The sequence below is a fragment of the Panthera leo genome, chromosome E1 (genome assembly GCF_018350215.1).
Source record: "Panthera leo isolate Ple1 chromosome E1, P.leo_Ple1_pat1.1, whole genome shotgun sequence".
In the NCBI taxonomy this organism is placed as follows: domain Eukaryota; kingdom Metazoa; phylum Chordata; class Mammalia; order Carnivora; family Felidae; genus Panthera; species Panthera leo.
Window position 1 is genome coordinate 42,118,357 of NC_056692.1, and position 20,698 is coordinate 42,139,054.

The following is a 20,698-nucleotide window of genomic DNA, read 5'->3' on the forward strand; positions in this document are numbered from 1 at the left end:
CAGTAACACTGGGGTAGGGAGGTGTCAAAAGTAATTTACAGCTTTGGTGCATGGCTGTCTGTCAGGACAGTAGTACCATCAGCTACAACTAGAAATAGGTGAAGGATCAGATTTGGGAACAAAAGAGTTTGGTATTCAAGAATTGTTTCTCACGGGTGTTCCTTTGGGGCCAGAGCTGGGTTGATCTCCCTTCTGAGATAATAGGCAGAGTGCTGACACACTGCTCCCACTTTCCCATCCCACCAACCCCGAGTCCTAGAATTCCTCAATGAATCCAGAGTTCTGTTAAGGCTTCAGTCAACAATGACTGAACTTCTATGTGCCTGGCACTGAGGTAGGTGACGTGGAGGATATATAGAGAAAAATCCTTCATTATCTTTGATGCTTCCTTGTTTAATCCTTGCATAATCCTCAGTATTTTTTGTTCCTATTTTTCAACATATAGTAAAAATGTTTACTATGCGTTCAACTCTATGTAAAACATTCTAAGGGACTTAAAAAAAAAAAAAGGAGGTATAGAAATCAGTCTGTGTCCTCTCCAAGCTTAGCATTTTACTGGGAAGCAGTACATAAAATGAACCCAACACAGATTCTGAAAAGCCAGTAAGCTTGCATAGGACTCTGAGCCCAGCCAGAAATATGCTACAATAATTCAGACATGAGCTGATAAGGGGGTGGGGGGAGGTGAAGGTATTTCTGACAAATAAGAATGGGAAGGTCAACAAGGCCTGATTTAGTCATCAGGGGGTAGAAAGGGGAGTACTTCCAGGTTGCAAGTATAGGTGGCTGAGGCAGGTGGTTGAAAGAACCCTTACTGGAATCGGCTGCACATGCCCTCACACAGCACTCTCTACAGGCCAGTAGGCACACCTTGCCTGCTCAGAAAGTCACTTTTTTTAATTAAAATTTTTAAAATTGATTTTGAAAGAGCACAAGCATGAGGATGAGTAGGGGGGAGGGGCAGAGAGAGAGAGAGGGAGAGAATCCCAAGCAGGTTCTGTGCCCTCAGCGCAAACAAGCCCAATGTGGGGCTCGAACTCTAACCAGGATCATGACCTGAGCCGAAATCAAGAGTTGTCCAGACACTCAACTGACTGAGCCACCCAGGCGTCCTTCACTTTCACTTTGTAACATTCCTTCTTTCTGGGCAGGGATTTTGCTCAGTTAGGAAGGTAGGAAGATCTGAGCATCCAACCCAAGGTTCAAATTGAATAGCTTCTCTTTTGTCTAGGGAGAACACAGCTGCATGAGAGATTAGGAAAGAAACAGACTTTGTACTCCTCCTTCCTGAAAGTCTGAGGAAGAGAGAGGGATCTCAATTTATCATTACAAATCTATGGTTAGCTTTTGAAACTAAACTTCCTCTGCCTTTTGTCATTTTTTTGATACAGAAGAGTAGAGAGAGGTTTTTATCTGCTGTAACAATTAGGGCACACTTCCTTTTACTACGCAGCTCTGAAGCATTGTTATTATTATGAGGTTAAGAAGAATAACTCAAGACTGGTTCGGGTATACAAAACTCCATCAGGAAGGCAAAATCCAGGCAGATGACTTGTAATCCCACTGCCCCTGAAGTGCATTCCAAATCCTGAAAATTGAAGCCAGAAATTCCAATGCCGTTTAGTGAGCACCTACATGCCACACATTCTACTACACAGAGATTGTATTTCAACTGAGCGAAAAAGTAGACATAGAAGAAAATTCTCATGGGAAAGTGTGGCAACGAGGTGCATATTCCAAGACATCCACCTAAGACTAAAAGAAAATTAACCACTATTATTTCCTCCCACAGCACAATCTGCTGCTACGTGGGCAGCCTGTCTTGAGAAGCTCAATTCCAAACATCATAAGCAACTCGTTCACAAGACTCTATTCCTTGATCACTTCAAACAAGGTATTATTTGTAACCCACAACTCCATCCCTTCCCAACTTGAGTGGATGGGACAACAATCACGACAGACTCTGCTAAGTTTCCACAAATCATTGGTTTATTAGAAAGTTCCTTTCCCTAATTTTACAGCATATATATCTCTATCATATGTGATAAAGTTAAATACAATCTGTAATGTTTGTAAGTAAGGATAGGTTATTTTGTTTTTTAAGTTTTAAAATCACTATTCTGAAAGTTAAAGAAAACTGCCCCCAGGAAGGTAGAGAGGCAGCCAGAGTATGGCTCAATCTACAAGCTAATGGGAAGCAGCACAAAAATGTTAATACTGTATTATTTAAATATTTACATGGGCTGAAAGCAAAGAAAAATGAGTCCCTTCACTTCAAACAGATGATTTCATTTTTCCAGTGCTAGTTATCCAAAGTGATGCTTCTGAATCAGAGGAGGAGCACTGAACAGGTAGGAGGCTCAGGCAGGAGCCTTGTTTGCCCAGCACTTGCTTCTCATAAACTCAAAACCTTTTTCTTTTGGGAATCTGAGAAGAAAGGCAGAACCCAGAGCCTTGGCCCAAGTGAGTAGGGTTTGATTTTTCCTGTCCGGTAACCACCCAACCAATTCCAGCCACAGGAATGGGTAGGGAAATGCCAAATAGAGAACTGCTACCTACACCAAAGATGAGACCTGCAATATAAACACCTTTGGGCCAGTACGTGAATTAGGTCTGAGAGCCCTGGTGAAAGGCAAGAGGAAGAAGAGGAATGAAGGTGGTACTTCCTCCGGTAGGTGTCATGGGAGAAAAGGGAAAAAAAAAAAAAAATCTTCACTGCTTAAACTAAGCTGGGCAGAAGGCATGGAAACTAGGAAGCAAAATAATCTGCAGTATCTATAAATATGCTCACCTCCCAACAAGGGGGGAAGAAACTGTCCCAACTCATCATCCTCAAGTCTACTTCTACTTCTGTTTCTAGCCAACCCAGAAGGCACATTAAAAACAAAAGAAAACAAACAACAACAACAAAAACAACAACAAAAACTGTCAGAGGGGGGCTAAGTACTAGGAAGGCAAATGGACTGCCCGGAACAAGGTCCCCAGAAAACCCAGGAAATCCCCCAGACAATCACTCTGAATCTCCCTGCTTCCAGAGAACAAAGCTCTCAAATTTCTCTCCTCCTCTGTGGGCTCACCTCTCTGTATAAAACTGCAAAGCACATGAGGGAGATGTCATAACTGAGGACCCCTCTGACACCCCCAGCTGACTGCTGCCCATTAGTTGAAAAACAAAAACAAAAACAAAAAACAACCAAATCCCAGTGCTGGGGGCACCACTTACTGCAAATTAACTAAACGTTCTGTCCCAGCAAAAAATGTTAAACAATTGTTCTTTTTTTGTTTTAACATTTTTATAGTTCATAACTTCAAAAAATACATGAGCTTGATAAAATATACATGCTTAGTCATTTTTGCATCTAGCAGAAAACAGATACTTTATTTTTTGTTTTCATTTTATAACCTTTAAAGTTTCTTAGTTCAACTAGGGCAAACATATTTACACAAAGCCACCAGAACAAGGATCACTTAAAGAGCTGGATGTAAAAAATATTATTGCAGTATACTACAAATATGGAACTTTTTTTTTTTAATATGAGCTACAAAAAGCAGCATTTACGTTTATAGAGTTCAGTGCAATTTTTTACATTAAAAAAAATCCTATAAATTAAGAAGGAAACATCAACATGACAGAAGAAAATACACCCTTCAGACACATGAGCTCCTCTCTGGGGAAGCACATGGGCGACTCTATGTTCCGCATAGCTTCTATTCATGATAGGATCTTCTTTTCTGGGATATGCAGATACCTCTTCTGGGATGAGGGATATGAGGACAACAGTGCCAAATGTGTGGCTTTCTGTTTGTGTGGGAAGTGGACTGATTGAATAACAGCCTGAGTAGCATCTGGTTCCAGGTCAGACTCCCTTTCCACCTCACCCGGGATAGCATAAGGTCACCAAGGGATGGTCAAAGACACTGAGAGGGCAGGACCAGATGGACAAACCTCCGGCCAGAGAGGAAAAATGTTTTAAAATTTACAGAAGGGAAGAGTGGAGGATAAAAAGTAGAGGGAAGAGAGGAATATCCAAACTTGACAGTTTGGAGATGTTGCCGCAGAGGGGTGGGTAGCACTTACTGGTGTTCCCTAGCTTAGAAACACAGGAGAGGGAGGGACAAACAGAAAGGGGGGGAAGGGGAAAAAAAAATCCCTGATAGTAAACCCAAAGCAAACCTCAAATCTAAAACCACCCCTGCAAGCCAAAACTCGATTCTTTGGCTGTCAGACACTGCCCATCCCAGCTTCTACTTGCTGGTATTAATGGCTCAACACCCCCGAGGGAAGATATATGGGTCACCTTCCCTGGCCCTACCTGGGCTCCCATCCCCCAACTCATGTGCCATGGCTAGGCGGGTGCTGCAGGTCCTGACCTGAGAAGATGGGGTGAAGTAGTGGGTGAAGGTGGAGGGCGGTGGCAGCTGCTGCAGCAGGCCGCGGAGCAAGCAGGGTAGGGTAGAGGGCAGCGTGTGGGACAGGATGGAAGGTGAAGGGCCCAGGATGAATGGCTGAGGCGGGAATGATGTGGATGGGATGGCTAGCGAGAAAGGTGGCCGGGTGGCCAGGGATGATTGAGTGAGTGAGGTGGGACAAGGAAATGGGGGTCAGGTGGGGCTGGGGAATATGATGCACTTGGGCGAGCGGCTGGGGATGAGGGTGGGGGTGAATTCCGATGGCGGCGGCAGCTGCCGCTGCATGATGTTGCAGGATGGCATGCTGAACAGTTGTGATTGAGGTGGCAGAGGCTGTGGCTGGCTGCTGAATGTGGATAGGCTGCAGGGCTGGAGTGGCTGGGGCCAGGGCAGCCGAGGCTGGAAAGGCCTTTACTTGCTTGGCTAGAAGCTGCTGCTGGATGTGCTGTTGTGCGGCCTGCTGGAGCTTGCTGTACTTCTCCATCTCCTCAGGGGTGAAGGTGATGGGCTGGCTCTCTAGGGGGGCCAGGGAAGCATCCTCAGCCCCGTCAGCTGACTCAATACTAGGATCCCCACTGGGAGGTGCATAACTGGGGAAGTGCTCAAGGTCTGGCGCTATAGGCAGCAAGCTGGATTCCACAGGGCCTGGCTGACTGCCACTATCCAAGGACTCTAGGGTGTCCCCATCGCTGGGGTCAGGGAGGTAGTTATGGGAGATGGTGGGGTCCCCAGGATAGCAGTCTGAGTGCACTGGGGTGCCTAGTGGAGCAACAGGGTGATCAGCAGTAACTTCTTCAGACTTTGGCTCTTCTGGGGGTGGGTCTGATAAGGGGCCAGCTGTTTCCTCTGAGGGGAACTGATGTCCAAATGGGGCATCACTACTCCCTGGAGGCCCTTCTTCTGTCTCTGACTGTTCTTGCTCTTCCCCCCTTTCTAAGCCAGACTCTTCACATTTCTTGCTGTTCGGCTTTCGGGTAGCTGGGAGCTTCCCTATCAATGGAAGAACAGGCTTATTGCCAAGAGATGGGGGGAGCTTGGGCCCAAAATAACCTTGTGGGGGGTCCTTGAGCTTGAGCCCAGCTTTAGCAGGGGTGGCCAGCACCTCCTCACTCACACTGGGTTTCTTCTCCACTTTCCTTGACTGAATCTTCTCCAGGAGCAGTTTGGCAGTAACGGAGTTCTTGTCTTCGGGGCTGCAGTCACCTTCCGACCCCCTTCCGGCACCAATGTTGCTGTTCTGGGAGGGCAGGCCTGTCCCTTTACCATCGTCTCCTCTGCTGTCATCTTTCTTCCCAGGACCTTCTCCCCGGCCTGGTCGGAAATAGTGGGGAGACTGGGAGCGGTAGATTTTAGAGCGGATGAAGTCTCGACGACCAGAACGCCTCTCCTCAGGGCTTTCGTGACCCCATGATCCCTTCCTGGAACCTGATCGCTGGGAAGGGCTCCTGGTGCTGCGGCTGCGGTCACGGCTATAGCTTCGGCTCCGCTGCCAGCTGTGGGCCGTGGTGCTGCGGCTTCTCCGTTTGCTCCGGCTGCGACTACAGCTGCTGCTGCGGCTGCGGCCCCGGGACCTTGAGCGCTCCCTGGTATGACTCCGAGACCGGCTTCGGGACTGGCTGCAACTGAGGCTATAGTCGTCATCAGAAGAGGAGTACTTGTGCCGTTTGGACCGGTGTTTGGAGCTGGCATAGTCCGAGTCGTCAGAGTCATGGGAGCGCTTGGAGTGCCTTCGAGATCGGTCACTATAGTCACTGTAGCTGTCATCAGAGTAACTGCGCTGTCTGCTGTAGCAGCTCTGGTCTGAAGAAGCATCGGAGCTACTTGAGTAAGAACGCCGGGAGGAACGGTGTGAGGAATGGCGCCGGCCCGACCGGGAACGGCTCCGGGAATGCTCACTGCCTGAGTCTTCCTCCTCTTCCTCCTCCTCACTGTACTGGGACGGAGACTTCTGGTGTAGCCGGTGTGACGAAGCATCGTCACTATCTTCATCTCCACTACTGGGTCGACTTCGATGGCTGGACCGGCTGCTCCGTTTGGCGCCAGCTCTTCGCTGGCAGGATGAAGTTAGAGGCTCACCTTTGTGTTTCTTCCCACCATGATCCTGGGAGCTGCCACCACCTCCACCTTCGTCCTTCTTGCCGCTGCTCCCTTCTTCAGCTGGGAGGGATCTCCGCTGGGAGTCATCTTGAGCTCGCCGCCGTCGTCTTGGTGGTGCAGGGCTACCACTCCCAGGGGGTTCTGGTTTGGGTCCCCGTTCAGAATCCGCGGGGGCCGATGACTTGTTCTTCTTTCGTTTTCGTTTCTTGCGCTTCTTAGACTTCTCCCCAGACTCTGTCTTAGAGCTTTTCTCTTCCGGGTCAGCCTTATGTTTCCGTTTGTGTTTGCTGGATTTTTTGTGCTTCTTTTTCTTTTTGTGTCGGTGGGACTTCCCAGATCGTTCTTTCTTGCTAGGAAGGCTTCTCCCTGTGTCCTCTGTCTCTGACCCATGGCTGCCTCCAGGTTCTTGCTTGTTCAGACTGCTACAGGCAGACCCAGAAGCAGGTGCATCCATTCTGCCTCCTGAGGAATGTTCTACATTCTCTCCACCCTCTTTGCTTTTATTTGGCTCACCAGCATCAAGGCCCTGGAGATGGTCCTTTGAGGAGCCTCCTATGTCCTTTGGTTTTTCGGTCCCTTTAGCTCTGGCATCTTTGTTCCTTGAAAGTTTAAAGTCAAAGTATAAAGGGTTACAACTGTATGAAATGGAGGGTTCTGCCTTGGTAAAAATTAAGAGTTCCGATGGCCACTGGAGGGCAGTGCTTTCATCTTTGCTCAAAACTGGAAAGAAGGGACCAGTAGGATGTTTGGGTCCCTCCTGGCTTTCTTTCCCTGCTGGGGTGATCTGAGAGGTTTCTTTAGAGGGGTCAGACTCACATATTTGATTCTCTGAAGCCTTCTGACATGGACTCTCTAAACTCTGCTCACTTACATCCCCTCCTGAGGTCTTCTTTGTCTCAGCTTTGCTTCCAGGCTCTGAGGGCTCTGCGGCACTGGTTTCTGTCTGTTGCTCCAAGACTTCATCAACTGTCTTTTCTGCTCCTTGGCTTGCTATCACCTTGATACAGCCTTTAGGCTTGGGAGAACTGCTTTTTTTGCTCTCTAGGGCATTCTTTGGGTGCATACTATTATCACCTTCCATCTGTTCACTGGCTCTCATAAAGAGTAGGAAGGGGAAATTTGGTTTTACTTTGCAGTGTGCTGGGGGAATGTAGTGGTAATACTCTGGCTCTGCAGCCCCAGCTCCTTCTTCTCGCTTCATTCTTTTCAACTTAGATAATGTTGAGGCTAGGGACCCTCCATCCTGAGGGTCTTCATCCTCTTTTTTACCATCAAGATTACTGCTACCATCAGATTCTCCCATCTTCTGCAATCCTTGGTCAGAACCTTTCTCATCAGCTTTGGCTCCATCTTCAGAGGGTCCTTCCTCTGCGTGGTCCTTGAACACTGACGCTATTGATTCGAGTTTGACAGGAGCCTTCTTGGCAAAGGAAAATGACACTCCCAATTTCTGCAGTGGAGTTCCTGGATTATTCTTAATGCCAAAGCTGATGCCTTGGGAGGCTAACCCAGGAGCCTGTGCCAGTCCAGAGGTATTAGTGCTTTGTATTGCAGTGAAAGGGCCTCCTTTATCTGTGGAGAATTCAGATCCCAGGCCACAAGTGGCTGTGGCACTTGTGCCACTGTTTGTAGCTGACTCATCTTTATCATCATCTCCGCCTTCTTCATCTACAGCCACTGTGGTTGGTCTGAACATGGGACCGCTTCCAGGTGCACTGCACAAGGGTTTAGAAAAATAACAAAAAAGGTTAGCGGTATACACTTCATACTTCTTATATAACACTTCTCTCTCACGTTCCACCGTTCATTGCAGGTTGGACCCGAAGACACTGAGTGGCGGTCATTTCCTAGCCCTGTGCCAAAAAGAGATACTTGCTCAGTGGGTTTAGGCAAAGTCTCATACTGTTAGCATACTAATTAGCTGTACTCCCAGGGCCAGCCAGTTAATACTATTTCTTCCTAAGCTGTCCAGAATTTAAAAAGTAAAGCTTTATTACACAATTCAAATAGTCTGTCATTACCACCTGGTACAGCTGACCCATCCTGTATTTGTTCTCATTTCTTTTTTAAGTTTATTTATTTTGTTAGGTAATCTCTACACCCAATGTGGGGCTTGAAGATCAAGCGTTGTGTGCTCTTCTGACTGAGCCAGCCAGGCACTCCTGTTCTCATTTCTTACTGAATCATTCCACCCATCAGTATGCCATCAAATGGGTGGCTGAACATCTATTCACAAAGATTGTATTTCATTCAGCTCAAAAAACCCCTCTAATTTCCTCTGTGTTTTCAAATTATACTTTTTTTTTTTTTAAGTATATTCATTTATTTTGAGAGAAAGAGTGAGCATCGAGTGGGGCAGGGGCAGAGAGAGGAGAGAGAATTCCAAGAAGGCTCCACACTGTCAGCACAGAGCCCGATGCGAGGCTAGGACCCACATGACCTGAGCCAAGATCAAGACTGGACGCTTAACCGACTGAGCCACTCAGTTGCTCCTCAAATTTTACTTTTTAAAATGTGGATATTTTCTGAGTTTATCACAGTCAGAAACTTCCACTGTGTTACTCTATGGTAGTCTCTGGTTAGTATGTCTGGCATTTGCTTTGGTTTTTTGATTTCTGGACATTCTGTACGATGATCATGATGCTACCAAACACTTTCTCAGCTCTGAAAAAAGGAACACAGAGAAGCCTCAAAGCCAGTGTTTTAAACTCATGTCATGTCTGAAATTTTTACAGTGTGTGGACTATACACTTGAGGTACCTTTCAAGCCAAACTTAAGGTAAACTTATCAGGTATCTATTTAGATGAAGTCTTGTTATCTGATCCCTAGCTACAAGCTATCCTAAATTCAGGGACTACATATATTTGGATGATATGTTATCCCTTGTTCTCTAAAAACTCTTGCTAATGAAAGACAGGAACCCAAAAGATTTAGATAGCAAGAGACACACTGTGCCACGAAACCTACCTCATGGCAAAGAGACCCTCTAGGTGAATAAGAAGGGATCTTATTTTGTTCTTTTGCTTACTCTTTACCATGTTAATTCAATAATACATATGATGGGGTCATGCATTATTAATTCTGGGACAATGAAATACCTGATGATTGGTCAAACCTTCTTTTATTCTCCCAAGAGATTACTTGGTCATCTTTTAACTGTTTGCTTATGAAACTGACAACTACCAAGACACTTCTGAAGAAAAATATGTATTAAAATACGTCCTAAGTTAGAAAGTAACCCGGTGTATACTTTTTGAGAAGATAGCTTTGTGATATGCCCAAGAGTAACATGTTACTATATAAAAAGCTGCCCAAAGAAGGAATCAGAACCAGTTTATAGGCAGTTTAACTCAACATTAGAGCTCAGCAGTTAATTCTGTTTCACAACTTATACTATGTGTTCTCTCCCTTCCTTCTTTTTCCAAAACACTCAGAGAAGTAAGTAAAAAAAGGATCCAGAGACAAAATGAACCTAGTAAGTCCAGGAACTTGGTATCTGTGGCCCCAACTTGGCTGTAAACTTTTAAAAACCATAGTCAGGGGCGCCTGGGTGGCTCAGTCGGTTGACACTAGAGCGTGTCTAGTACACTGGCACTAGAGCGTGAGTCTCATTCACATCAGAATCCGCCCCATTGGTCTGTCTATCCATTCATCTGTCCATCCATCCTTGCAACACGTAGGTATTAAGCAAAGATGTTCTTGGTCTTGCTCTTTTATCCTTCATATTTCAGCTTAGATCTCAGATCTTCCCTGTCACTGGTCTCTCAGGTAACATCCCTCCGCCCATGGTTTACATCTTTATTGTGTGTCTTCCTCACTAAAATATGAGCTCCCGGGTTTCAGTACCAAAACCAAAACAAACCAATCAAACAACAAACAAGCAAAAAATATGAGTTCCATGGGGGCAGGGACTTTGGCTTGTTCAACTTTGTATCTCCAGCACTTAGCACAACGCTCAATAGAATTATTGAATGAATGACACAATGACTACCGTGTATCTGGCACAATGCTTAACACTGGGGATAGAGACGTTAAGAAGAGTCCTTGTCCCTCAAGTTCACAAGTCAAGGAGATATAGGTCAAAAAATAGTCTAGGATAGTTGTGCAGAGAGATGCACAGGGTCCCAGTGAGCTGGCATAGCTAGTTAGCTCTTATCACTGAGCCAGTCCTCAGTCCTCCTGTTTTCCTTCTTGCTTGTCACTATAGGGAGTGACATGAGAGCCGCATAGTCATTCATTCATTCATTCATTCATTCATTCATTCATTCATTTATTTATAAGTAGGCTTCCCACCCAGCTTGGAGCCCAACATGGGGCCCGAACTCATGACCCTGGGATCAAGACCTGAGCTGAGATCAAGAGTCTGAGGCAAGGGGCGCCTGGGTGGCTCGGTCAGTTAAGCGTCCGACTTCGGCTCAGGTCATGATCTCACGGTCCGTGAGTTTGAGCCCCGCATCGGGCTCTGTGCTGACAGCTCGAAGCCTGGAGCCTGTTTCAGATTCTGTGTCTCCCTCTCTCTCTGCCCCTCCCCTGTTCATGGTGTGTCTCTCTCTGTCTCAAAAATAAATAAACGTTAAAAAAAAAAAAAAAAAAACACAACCATAGTCATAGTTTCTTTCTACTGTAACCAGTTACTTCCTTTGATCCTGGACAGCCATTAAAAACAAACATGGGGGGCACCTAGGTGGCACGGTCGGTTAAGCGTCTGACTCTTGATCTCGGCTCAGGTCATGATCTCATGGTTCACGAGTTCAGCCCCACATCATGCTCTGCGTTGACAGCGTGAATGAAGCCTGCTTGGATTCTGTCTGCCTTCTCTCTGCTCCTCCCCTGCTTGTGCTCTCTCTCAAAATAAATAAACTTGGAAAAAAATAAACAAACAAACAAACATGGGGGCCTAAGTCTTTCTCATCAGGGCACATACTGCATGAATCCTCAGATGCTTTGGGTCCCCAAAGTCTAGTTGCTTGGAAATTCCGCCCCAGGTGGGGTAAATTCCACCTAAGGCTAAATACCAGCTCCCAAGTTGATAATCATCAAGAACCATGAAGGAAGATTAAAAAGAACACTCAAGAAGGTAGGAACCTGCAGAGAAATAAATGGATAGAATACTTAGGTTTTAGTGGTTATTACTAACTGTATAGTACTTAAAAGGAAGTTATAACACTTGAATCTTTGCGCCAGTACTTTTTAGCTATAAAACAGAATACTGTAATATATGTGCTTTTCTACAGAAGAATGCTGAAAAATGGGAAAAATATTTGTAGAATTTATCAATTTACTGAGCATCTTCTATGGCATGGCACTCTAAGGCCTTTTTTTATTTTTTATTTTTTATTTTTTTTTTTTATTTGAGAGAGAGAGAGAGAAAGAGAATGAACATGAGCAGGGGAGAGGGGCAGAGGGAGAAAGAGAATTTTAAGCAGGCTCCATGCCCAGTGTGGAGCCTAATGTGAGGCTTGATTTCACAACTATGAGATCATGACCTGAGCTGAAATCAAGAGTTGGACACTTAACTGACGGAGCCACCCAGGCTCCCCTATAATGCACTTTTGATGAAAAGATAATCACTCCTCACAACTGTAAGAGGTAAATTGTTACTATTATCATCTCCATTTTATAGATAAGGAAACTGAGGCATAGAGCTTAGATAACTAAGGTGGGACAGAAGGTAGGATAGGGCCTCAGAAGTGCATATTCCTCATCAGTATATTACACTCTAATTACAGATATGCTTTCAGTTTGAAAGAAAGATACACTAATTAGTATTGTAATTCCTTTTTTATTTTTTTGACAGGAAGAGTGAGCGGGAGGGAGGGGCAGAGGGAGAAGGAGAGAGAGAATCTTAAGCAGGCTCCATGCCTAGCACAGAGCCCCACAAGGGGCTTGATCTCACAACTGTGAGATCATGACCTGAATTGAAATCAAGAGTCAGATGCTTAACCAACTGAGCCACCCAGGTGCCCCAAGGGTTATAATTCCTAAATCTTAAATCTTAAATTATAATCTAAAATCTTAAGGATTATAACTATCTGTAGAACCCTCTGGGAGAAAATATCCTCAGGGTGCCTGAGTGGCTCAGTCAGTTAAGTATCTGACTCGTGACTTTTAGCTCAGGTTATGATCTCACAGTTCGTGAGTTTGAGCCCCACAGAGGGCTCTGTGCTGACAGTGCAGAGCCTGCTTGGGATTCTGTCTCCCTCTCTCTCTGTCCCTCCCTGTCGTGCTCTCTCAAAAAAATAAATAAAAATAAAACCTCGAGAGGAAAAAAAAAAAAAAGAAAATAAAGGAACATATCCTCACCATTCAGCTTGTTTCCTTTGCTCAGCCAATTCATGGAGCCGCCGAAGGGCTTTTTCCTGTTTCTTCTCATCTTTGCGGGATCTTGAAGAGACATTTCGAGCAAACTCTCTCTGCTTGAGATCTTTCAATCTCTGGTGTAACAACAACAACAACAAACAAAAACAAAGGGAACAGAGGGTGGGTGATTTAGAATAATTTGGGGATCCTGAAAACAAGGCCTTTAGAATATTTACCCTCAATCAATGGTTATAGTGCTAGCGTAGAACACACTGTTTAATACTCAGTAACTGAAACCACAATGGCAGATTACTTTGGATAAAACACTTGGAGTACCTGCATTTCTAATTAGGACAGCATACCACTTACTTTACTGGGCAAAATTAAATGTTTTCAGATACAACAAGCAAATTTTAGAACATTAGGAGGAAAAAAAAGGGACTATTTAATCACCTGCTCCTCCAGGATGCAAAACTAAACAAACAGAACATGAGATAAATTGTAATAACACAAGCCAAAGAGAACAGAAAGGGGTTAGGCTAGTACAGAAAATTACCCAGGAGTAAGATCTTAAAAAGCAATGTACAGCTTACATGGGGAGGTTATGTGAATCAAAACAAATAGAAAGCATACTTTTATTTCACCATAAAAAGGTGCTATTTCTTTTCAGCATGAAGTTTTCCTGTGACTATCACACAAACCATCTTCCAATGCTAGCATGTTCAGAGCTCACCAGTCTGACCACTTGCGTCTGGTCAGTCTGCTGAAATTAGAGAGTAATATGTATAGCTTTTCCATTCCTTCATGGCCCTGAGAGGAACATCCAGGGGATGAGGAGAGAACAGAGATAAGTCAAAGGATTTATTACTTAAAATCCTGATAAAAGAATGAATCTTTTATTCTCAGAAACTAGTATATAATTTTCCTTAAAACAAAACAAAACAACAACAACCAAAAAAGAACAGTGCTGATGACACACTGGTGACAAAGTCCAGACATATCTGCAATGAAGACAGAACTAAAATTATTTCCAACACACTAGATAATATAAAAAACAAACCAAAACAAAACACATACATTAGCCTATGCTTTTACAATAGCATTAGGAAAAGGAATTTGACCCAATATAAAGTGGACATTGCTTTGTGGAAGGGCATGATGTTCAACAGACAGAGGAATTTTCATATCTAATATTTATGAAATGTGTTTTGAATATTTTTGAATTGGGAAGGGAAAAGGGTGGAAAGACACACACAAAAAAAGATATACAGCTAAAGACACTAGTAGAAAAACTCACTCTTGTGATCTGGGCTCCCAAATTAGAAGGATTTGCTTTCAATACATCAGCTGAAAATGTCACATCACAAAGAAAAAAAAGTAAAAATAAAACAAGAGTGGAAGAGAAAAAAAAATAAAGCAAGCATTACTACACAGGCTCTCTTAGTGAATCTGCAAACTATTATACTGAACAATCAGGGACAAAGCCATCAACTCTAAAAGGGTGGGGGAGAGGGAAGCACCTGTACAACACATATATGTGTACATACACAGAGACTGACACAGTAATAATCTCTCCTGGATACATGGACCTGTCTACATTCAGGAAAAATAGTTAACAGAACTTCAGGAAAGACCACTGCTACCTAGAAACCGTCTATCTTATTTTCATTTACCTTTATTTTGGGAATGTTCAAGTAACCAACAGCTGGCAAAATGTTTTCCTAAAGCTGGCTATCCAGAATTAAGAATTTTATAAAAACCACTTCAAGACGGTGGATCAACTATCTTGAATAAATATGAATTCCAATTTCTTTCTTTCAAGGAGAATGAGACAGAAAGAGCCTGTCAGGACTATTGTATCATTATTTCAGGCTACAAACTTAGTTTTTTTCTGCCCCAAACATTTACCAGGCGCTCTAGCCAAAATTTAAATAGAACATATGTTTTTCTCATATCTGCCATCTTCACTCTAGCCACCCCATAGGCCTGCAAAATTTCCCAGTGCCTGGTCATTTCCTTCCTTCCTTCCTTCCTACAAATATTTGATTACTTTTAGGAGTTATTTCCCAAACTACAGGATACTTTCTAGAAGAATGAGCATTTTATCAAAGCCTGGAGTTTCCAAGCTAAATCAGACAGAGGTTAGGCTTTCCAATCATTCAGCAACCACTTGGTGCAACCTTGAAGTTGAAGGGATAAGACTATGTCCACATCATCCTGAAGACGCTGTATCTCAAATTCTTACCATAACATAATTGGAGGTAGGGAGGGATGAAAATGGGATGAGGTCAGTAAAACAAATCTGAGTGCAGCCCCATTCTAGGTGAAGCTATACACCAAACAGGGTGTAGCAAACATTCCTAAATCACCTTTACAAACTTTAAAGTCTCAAATGTAAAATTGGGAACCCCAGAGTTCTAACCCAAACCTTAGAGATAGGGCTTGGCAACCCTCCCAAACCCAAAATGTATGTTTGAGGTCTTTCAGGTGAGGGTATTTTGATGATAAAAACAGATTCTACCCAAGGTCAGACTAAATCCCCCTCCAAAGTCTTTACTGATACCTCATAAAATTTTTTTCTTCTTTCTGAACTTAGTATTTTGTTAAGTACTCATCTAGCAACCATCATACTTTGCTCTGTCTATACTTATTTTTGCCTTTCAGAAAAGCAGTATGTGTAAAGTTTGAGTCAGAAAGACTTGTGTTCAAATCCATTAATTACCAAGCAAGTGGTGATTTCATCTCTATGAGCTCCAGTTTCCCCCATGAGAAAAATAGGGCCATTCTAGCAGGTTTATGAGGGTAAGTGTCAAAATAAATATAAAGCACTTTATGTATCAAAATTGTTCAATACTGGGGCAACTGGATGGCTCAGTTGGTTAAGCATCCGACTTCAGCTCAGGTCATGATCTCGCAGTTTGTGAGTTGAGCCCCATATTGGGCTCTGGGCTGATAGCTCAGAGCCTGGAACCTGCTCTTGATTCTGTGTCTTCCTCCCTCTCTCTGCCCACCCCACCCTGCTCACACTCTCTCCCTCTCTCTCAAACATAAATAAAAAAAGTTCAATACTGTCTCTGTTCTTTTATCTGGGGCAGAGACTGTAGCTGCTCTTTTTTTAAACTTCACTTTTATTTATTTTTTAAGTAATCTCCACACCCAATGTGGGGCTTGAATTCACAACCTCGAGATGAAGAGTCACATTCTTTATCAGCCGAGCCCCTCCTTTAAAAATTTTTATTTTAAAAACAATCTCTACACTCAATGTGGGGCTCACGTAGCTGATCTTTGTAATCAACACCGTAGTGCACAGAACAGTAGTTAAGTCTACAGAAAGCATCTGGTAAATGCTTGGTGAGTAATTTGGCTGAAACACTGGATCCTTAATTTTTCCCCAAATAAATTCTTTACCACTTGTAGAAAAGTTTGATAAATATTTTCCTATCTCTATTAGGGACATAGTTAAGTTATATGAGATATATGGTTTTCCTAGCTATTACTCTCATCCAGCAAGAAGTCTCATTCTTTAGAGAATCAAAAAGCCTAAAATGTTAAGCCCCTTACTTCTGGACAGAATTAGGCCATGGGTGCCTGGATGGCTCAGTTGGTACAGTATACCACTCTTGATGTCAGGGTCATGAGTTTGAGCCCTATGTTAGGTGTAGAGATTACTTAAAAAAAAAAAAAAAAAAAAAAAAAAAGAATTAGGTCAAATGGCAAAAAGGATATCAGAAAGTTCTCAATTTCCTATGTAAAAAGTAATTTAAAAAATTTAAGTTTATTTATTTTGAGAGAAACAGGGACAGCACAAGCAGGGGAAGGGGAGAGAGAGAGAGAGAGGGAGAGGGAGAGGGAGAGAGGGAGAGAGGGAGAGAGGGAGAGAGGGAGAGAGAGAGGGAGAGAGAGAGGGAGAGAGGGAGAGAGAGAGGGAGAGAGGGAGGGAGAGAGGGAGGGAGAGAGGGAGGGAGGGAGGGAAGGAGGGAGGGAATCCCAAGCAGGCTCCATGCTGCCAGCATAGAGCCTGATGTGGCGCTCAAACCCAGGAAGTCGTGAGATCATGACCTGGGCTGAAACCAAGAGCTAGACACTTAACAGACTGAGCCACCCAGGTGCTCCTAAAAAGTAATTTTTATAAAGGCAAAAGTCCCTAATTCAGAGTCAGGTTTTCCAGAGTTGGTTATTTTAGTCCATGGAAAAGCCTGGCTCATTTGCAACTAAATGCTCATATGAAATTCTGTGTCCTGTACTTTTACTTTCCTCTTAAATTCTGAAGAGGAACACAACTTCAGGTAACTTCTTCAAGGTGAGAACAGAGGAGCAACATACCTGCCTGTCAAAGAAGAGACAGAGCTCGGGGTGCCTGGCCGGCTCAGTCGGTTTAATGTCTGACTTCACCTCAGGTCAAGTGAATGATTGCATGGTTCATGGGTTCTGGCCCCACATCGGGCTCTGTGCTGACAGCTCAGAGCCTGGAGCCTGCTTCGGATTGTGTCTCCCTCTCTCCCTGCCCCTCCCTGACTCATTCTCTGTGTCTCTGTCTCTCAAAAATAAATAAATGTTAAAAAAAAAAGTTTTCTTTTAATGTTTATTATTATTATTTTTTTTAGAGAGAGAGAGAGACAGAGCATGAGCAGGGAAGGGGCAGAGAGACAGGGGAGACACAGAGTCCGAAGCAGGCTCCAGGCTCTGAGCTGTCATCACAGAGCCCCAATGCGGGACTCGAACTCACAGACTGTGAGATCATGACCTGAGCTGAAGTCGGACACTCAACTGACTGAGCCACCTAGGTGCCCCCTCCCCCAATTTTTTTTAAATGAAGAGACAGAGCTTATGCAAGGAAAAACATTTATTGACGTGTCATCAATCCAAAAACTTTTCAAAGGCCAAGCATATTCCATTCCATACGTAAAAATTCAAGTTAGACTACTCCAAACTGGGATACAGTCTGATCTGAGTGGATATAATTAATCATTTAAGCTAACTCCAAAGCTACTATGTCCTTGTCTCTGAAAATTATAAATTATGCCTTCTGAAGTATTGCTAGTAAATTTGTTTCTTCACTGAACTATTTAAGCTTATTAGTAACAATTTAAGTCATATAATACATTTTTCAGCTGGGCAGAATTTCATTCAAGGTAAAGGAGACTGAACCCCATTCAAAATCAAAGGGTTTGAAGATCCTGTTCTGAAAAACCAATGGCATGTTTCCAAAAAAGCTTATACATTTGTGGCATAGAACACAGTGGCCATTTCTTTCTCACTGATTCTCAATCATATGGTAGCTGTAGTTTCCATTAAATTTCCCAAAGACCAATATAGGGAGAGACCTTAAGAAATAATCCAGCGCTTGAAATACCCACCCACATAACCATGTTCTTTGTGCTAAAGACGACTTCAATGTAAAGGACATTCCAGTTTGTTTTTTTTTTTTAATTTTTTTTTTTAACGTTTATTTATTTTTGAGACAGAGAGAGACAGAGCATGAACGGGGGAGGGGCAGAGAGAGAGGGAGACACAGAATCTGAAACAGGCTCCAGGCTCTGAGCCATCAACACAGAGCCTGACGCGGGGCTCGAACTCACGAACCGCGAGATCATGACCTGAGCCGAAGTCGGACACGTAACCGACTGAGCCACCCAGGCGCCCCAGGACATTCCAGTTCTTAAAACGCAGCTTAAATAGCACTGTGTTGGCAGCAAAATATCTACTCCACGATTACCCAACTCTGCAAACTCCTGCACCACTATTCAACTCTGAACAAATTAAACCAGAGAATTGAGAATCTGGTAAATCTTACCAGATTTTTAATGTGAGTGATAAATTTGCCCACACTATCAATAATGTGGAGTGTGACTAGCAAGGAGTGGCATGGCGTTTGACCTGGGAATGAATGAGACAAAGATACATTTGCACATAATTTTCCCTAATAACAAAATAAGCTTTTGAATTAATAAAATATTTGTTATCTTTTGGTATTACTCTTTTCTAACAAAAATTGATGCTAGAAGTTTATATTTGGGTATAGTCTACTAGGAATAAATCTGATTATTCTTTTTCTCAAGTATTTTAAATCTTTTATCTCAATTTAAAGAAACATGCTATTATTTCCAGATGAAGGGAATTTCAGACATCAAAAAACAGGCAGAGTATTTCCTACTGCCACTAACAATCCTATGTTCTAATATTTACTGAACTCTCAAGAGAAAACCTGATTTTGTCTCTGTAGGGTCAAAAGACTGTCCACGGTTTCTTCTCACCAACAACAATGCTCCTCTCCCAGAACAGAGACTAAAGCTTAGTCTTTGTAACTAACCCTGCAATGCACATACAGTTGTCTATGGCACAAGAGATGCTCAATAACGTATTTCAGTTTTAAAATAAATCGGGAGAAGGAACACATCTAAATACTTCATGTATTATCTGTTGATAATGAACAGTGACAGGGAATAGTAAAGAAACTGTTTTGTACTGCAATCTCTTTTTCTAAGTATAATCGACCTTTTTTTTTTTTTTAAAGTAAATCTCCACACCCATATGGGGCTCAAACTCACAACCCCAAGATCAAGAGTTGCACGCTCCACCAAGTGAGCCAGCCAGGTGTCCCTAATTCGGCTCTGAACCTCAACCACTTTCTTTCCCCTATGTCAACAATCCTGCATACCCCAAATCCATAGCCTCTTCTCCCCACCATTTCCTGCCTCTCTTTCACAACACAACATTAATCTCCTCTCCCTTCCCAAACTGGAGTAATCACGCTCTAGCTATCACGTGGCCAGGTTACCTGGGTGCAAGTCTTGGTGTTTGATGCTTCTGAATGAGACCATCCAGAACATCACCATGTGGTGAAGAAGGAAAAGGACCAGGAAAGAACACAGAAAGCCTCAGCATTCAACTACTCAGGGAAGGAAGATTACAGTTGAATGGTTAAGGAAACCAAGTTACTGGACATTGGATGTAAAGTCTTTCTTTTTAGCACGTTTATCAGTAAGTGATGAAAATAAATTTTATTCAGTAACAGAGAAAACTAAACACTAATGCCGACTATAGATACTGAAAAAAATCAGAGGGAAATACAGAAGTAGTCATTCTTTTTGCTAAGAGTAGTCCTAATTAGTCATTTATGACAATACTTATCATTTGGTGAATATCAAATTAATACGTCATAAAATTCTTGTTAAATACTTGCTTTGGTATTTTCAGGAAGTCAGCAAAAAGCCTTCAAAGTGTGGTATATTCTTACAGTACCAAGCTGTGCCTGCTGTAACATGTTTTTTTCACATACATGTACGTATATGTACATACAGTCACCATCACCAAAATTTAAGCTGGATCATGAGATTAAAAAAATAATTTTATTGAGATACAATTCACATAGCATAAAATTCACCCATTTAAAGTGTAAAATTTGGTGGGTTTATCAGAGCTATGCAAGCATCACTACTAATTTTAGTTAGAACATTTCCATTACCCTCTAAAGAAACTCCATGCTCATGAGCAGTCACTCCCTATTACTCCTTTCTACACAGTTCCTGGAAACCTAATATATGTTCTCTATAGATATGATTATTCTAGACTTTCCATGTAAATAAAATCACACAATATGGGGGTCTTTGCGACTGGTTTCTTTCACTCTGCGTAATATTTTCAAGACTTGTGCATGTTGTGTTTATCACTAAGTCATTCCTTTTTATTGCTGAATAACATTCCATGGTATGGATATACCACATTTTGTTTGTCCATTCATCAGTTGTTGGATATATGCACTGTTTCCACTTCTGGGGTACTATTAATAACGCTGCTATGAACAATCTTATGCAAATTTTTGTGTGGACACATATTTTCATTTTTCAAGGGTATACACTGGTCATATGGTAACTCTATATTTAACATTTT

General features: G+C 42.9%; 1 protein-coding gene across 8 annotated transcripts in view; it reads right to left on the bottom strand.

Moving 5' to 3' along the window:
• Positions 1–1,971: 1,971 nt before the first annotated feature.
• Positions 1,972–20,698, bottom strand: part of GPATCH8 (G-patch domain containing 8) — a 101,941-nt gene continuing 83,214 nt past the window's right edge. For all 8 annotated transcript variants that reach the window (XM_042915872.1, XM_042915877.1, XM_042915873.1 and 5 more), the window contains 2 exons: positions 12,812–12,942; positions 1,972–8,222 (listed from right to left, as the gene is read on the bottom strand). In XM_042915872.1, the coding sequence (XP_042771806.1) occupies positions 4,334–8,222; positions 12,812–12,942 (4,020 nt within the window). In that variant the 3' untranslated portion in view covers positions 1,972–4,333. The remainder of the gene's footprint in view (positions 8,223–12,811; positions 12,943–20,698) is intronic.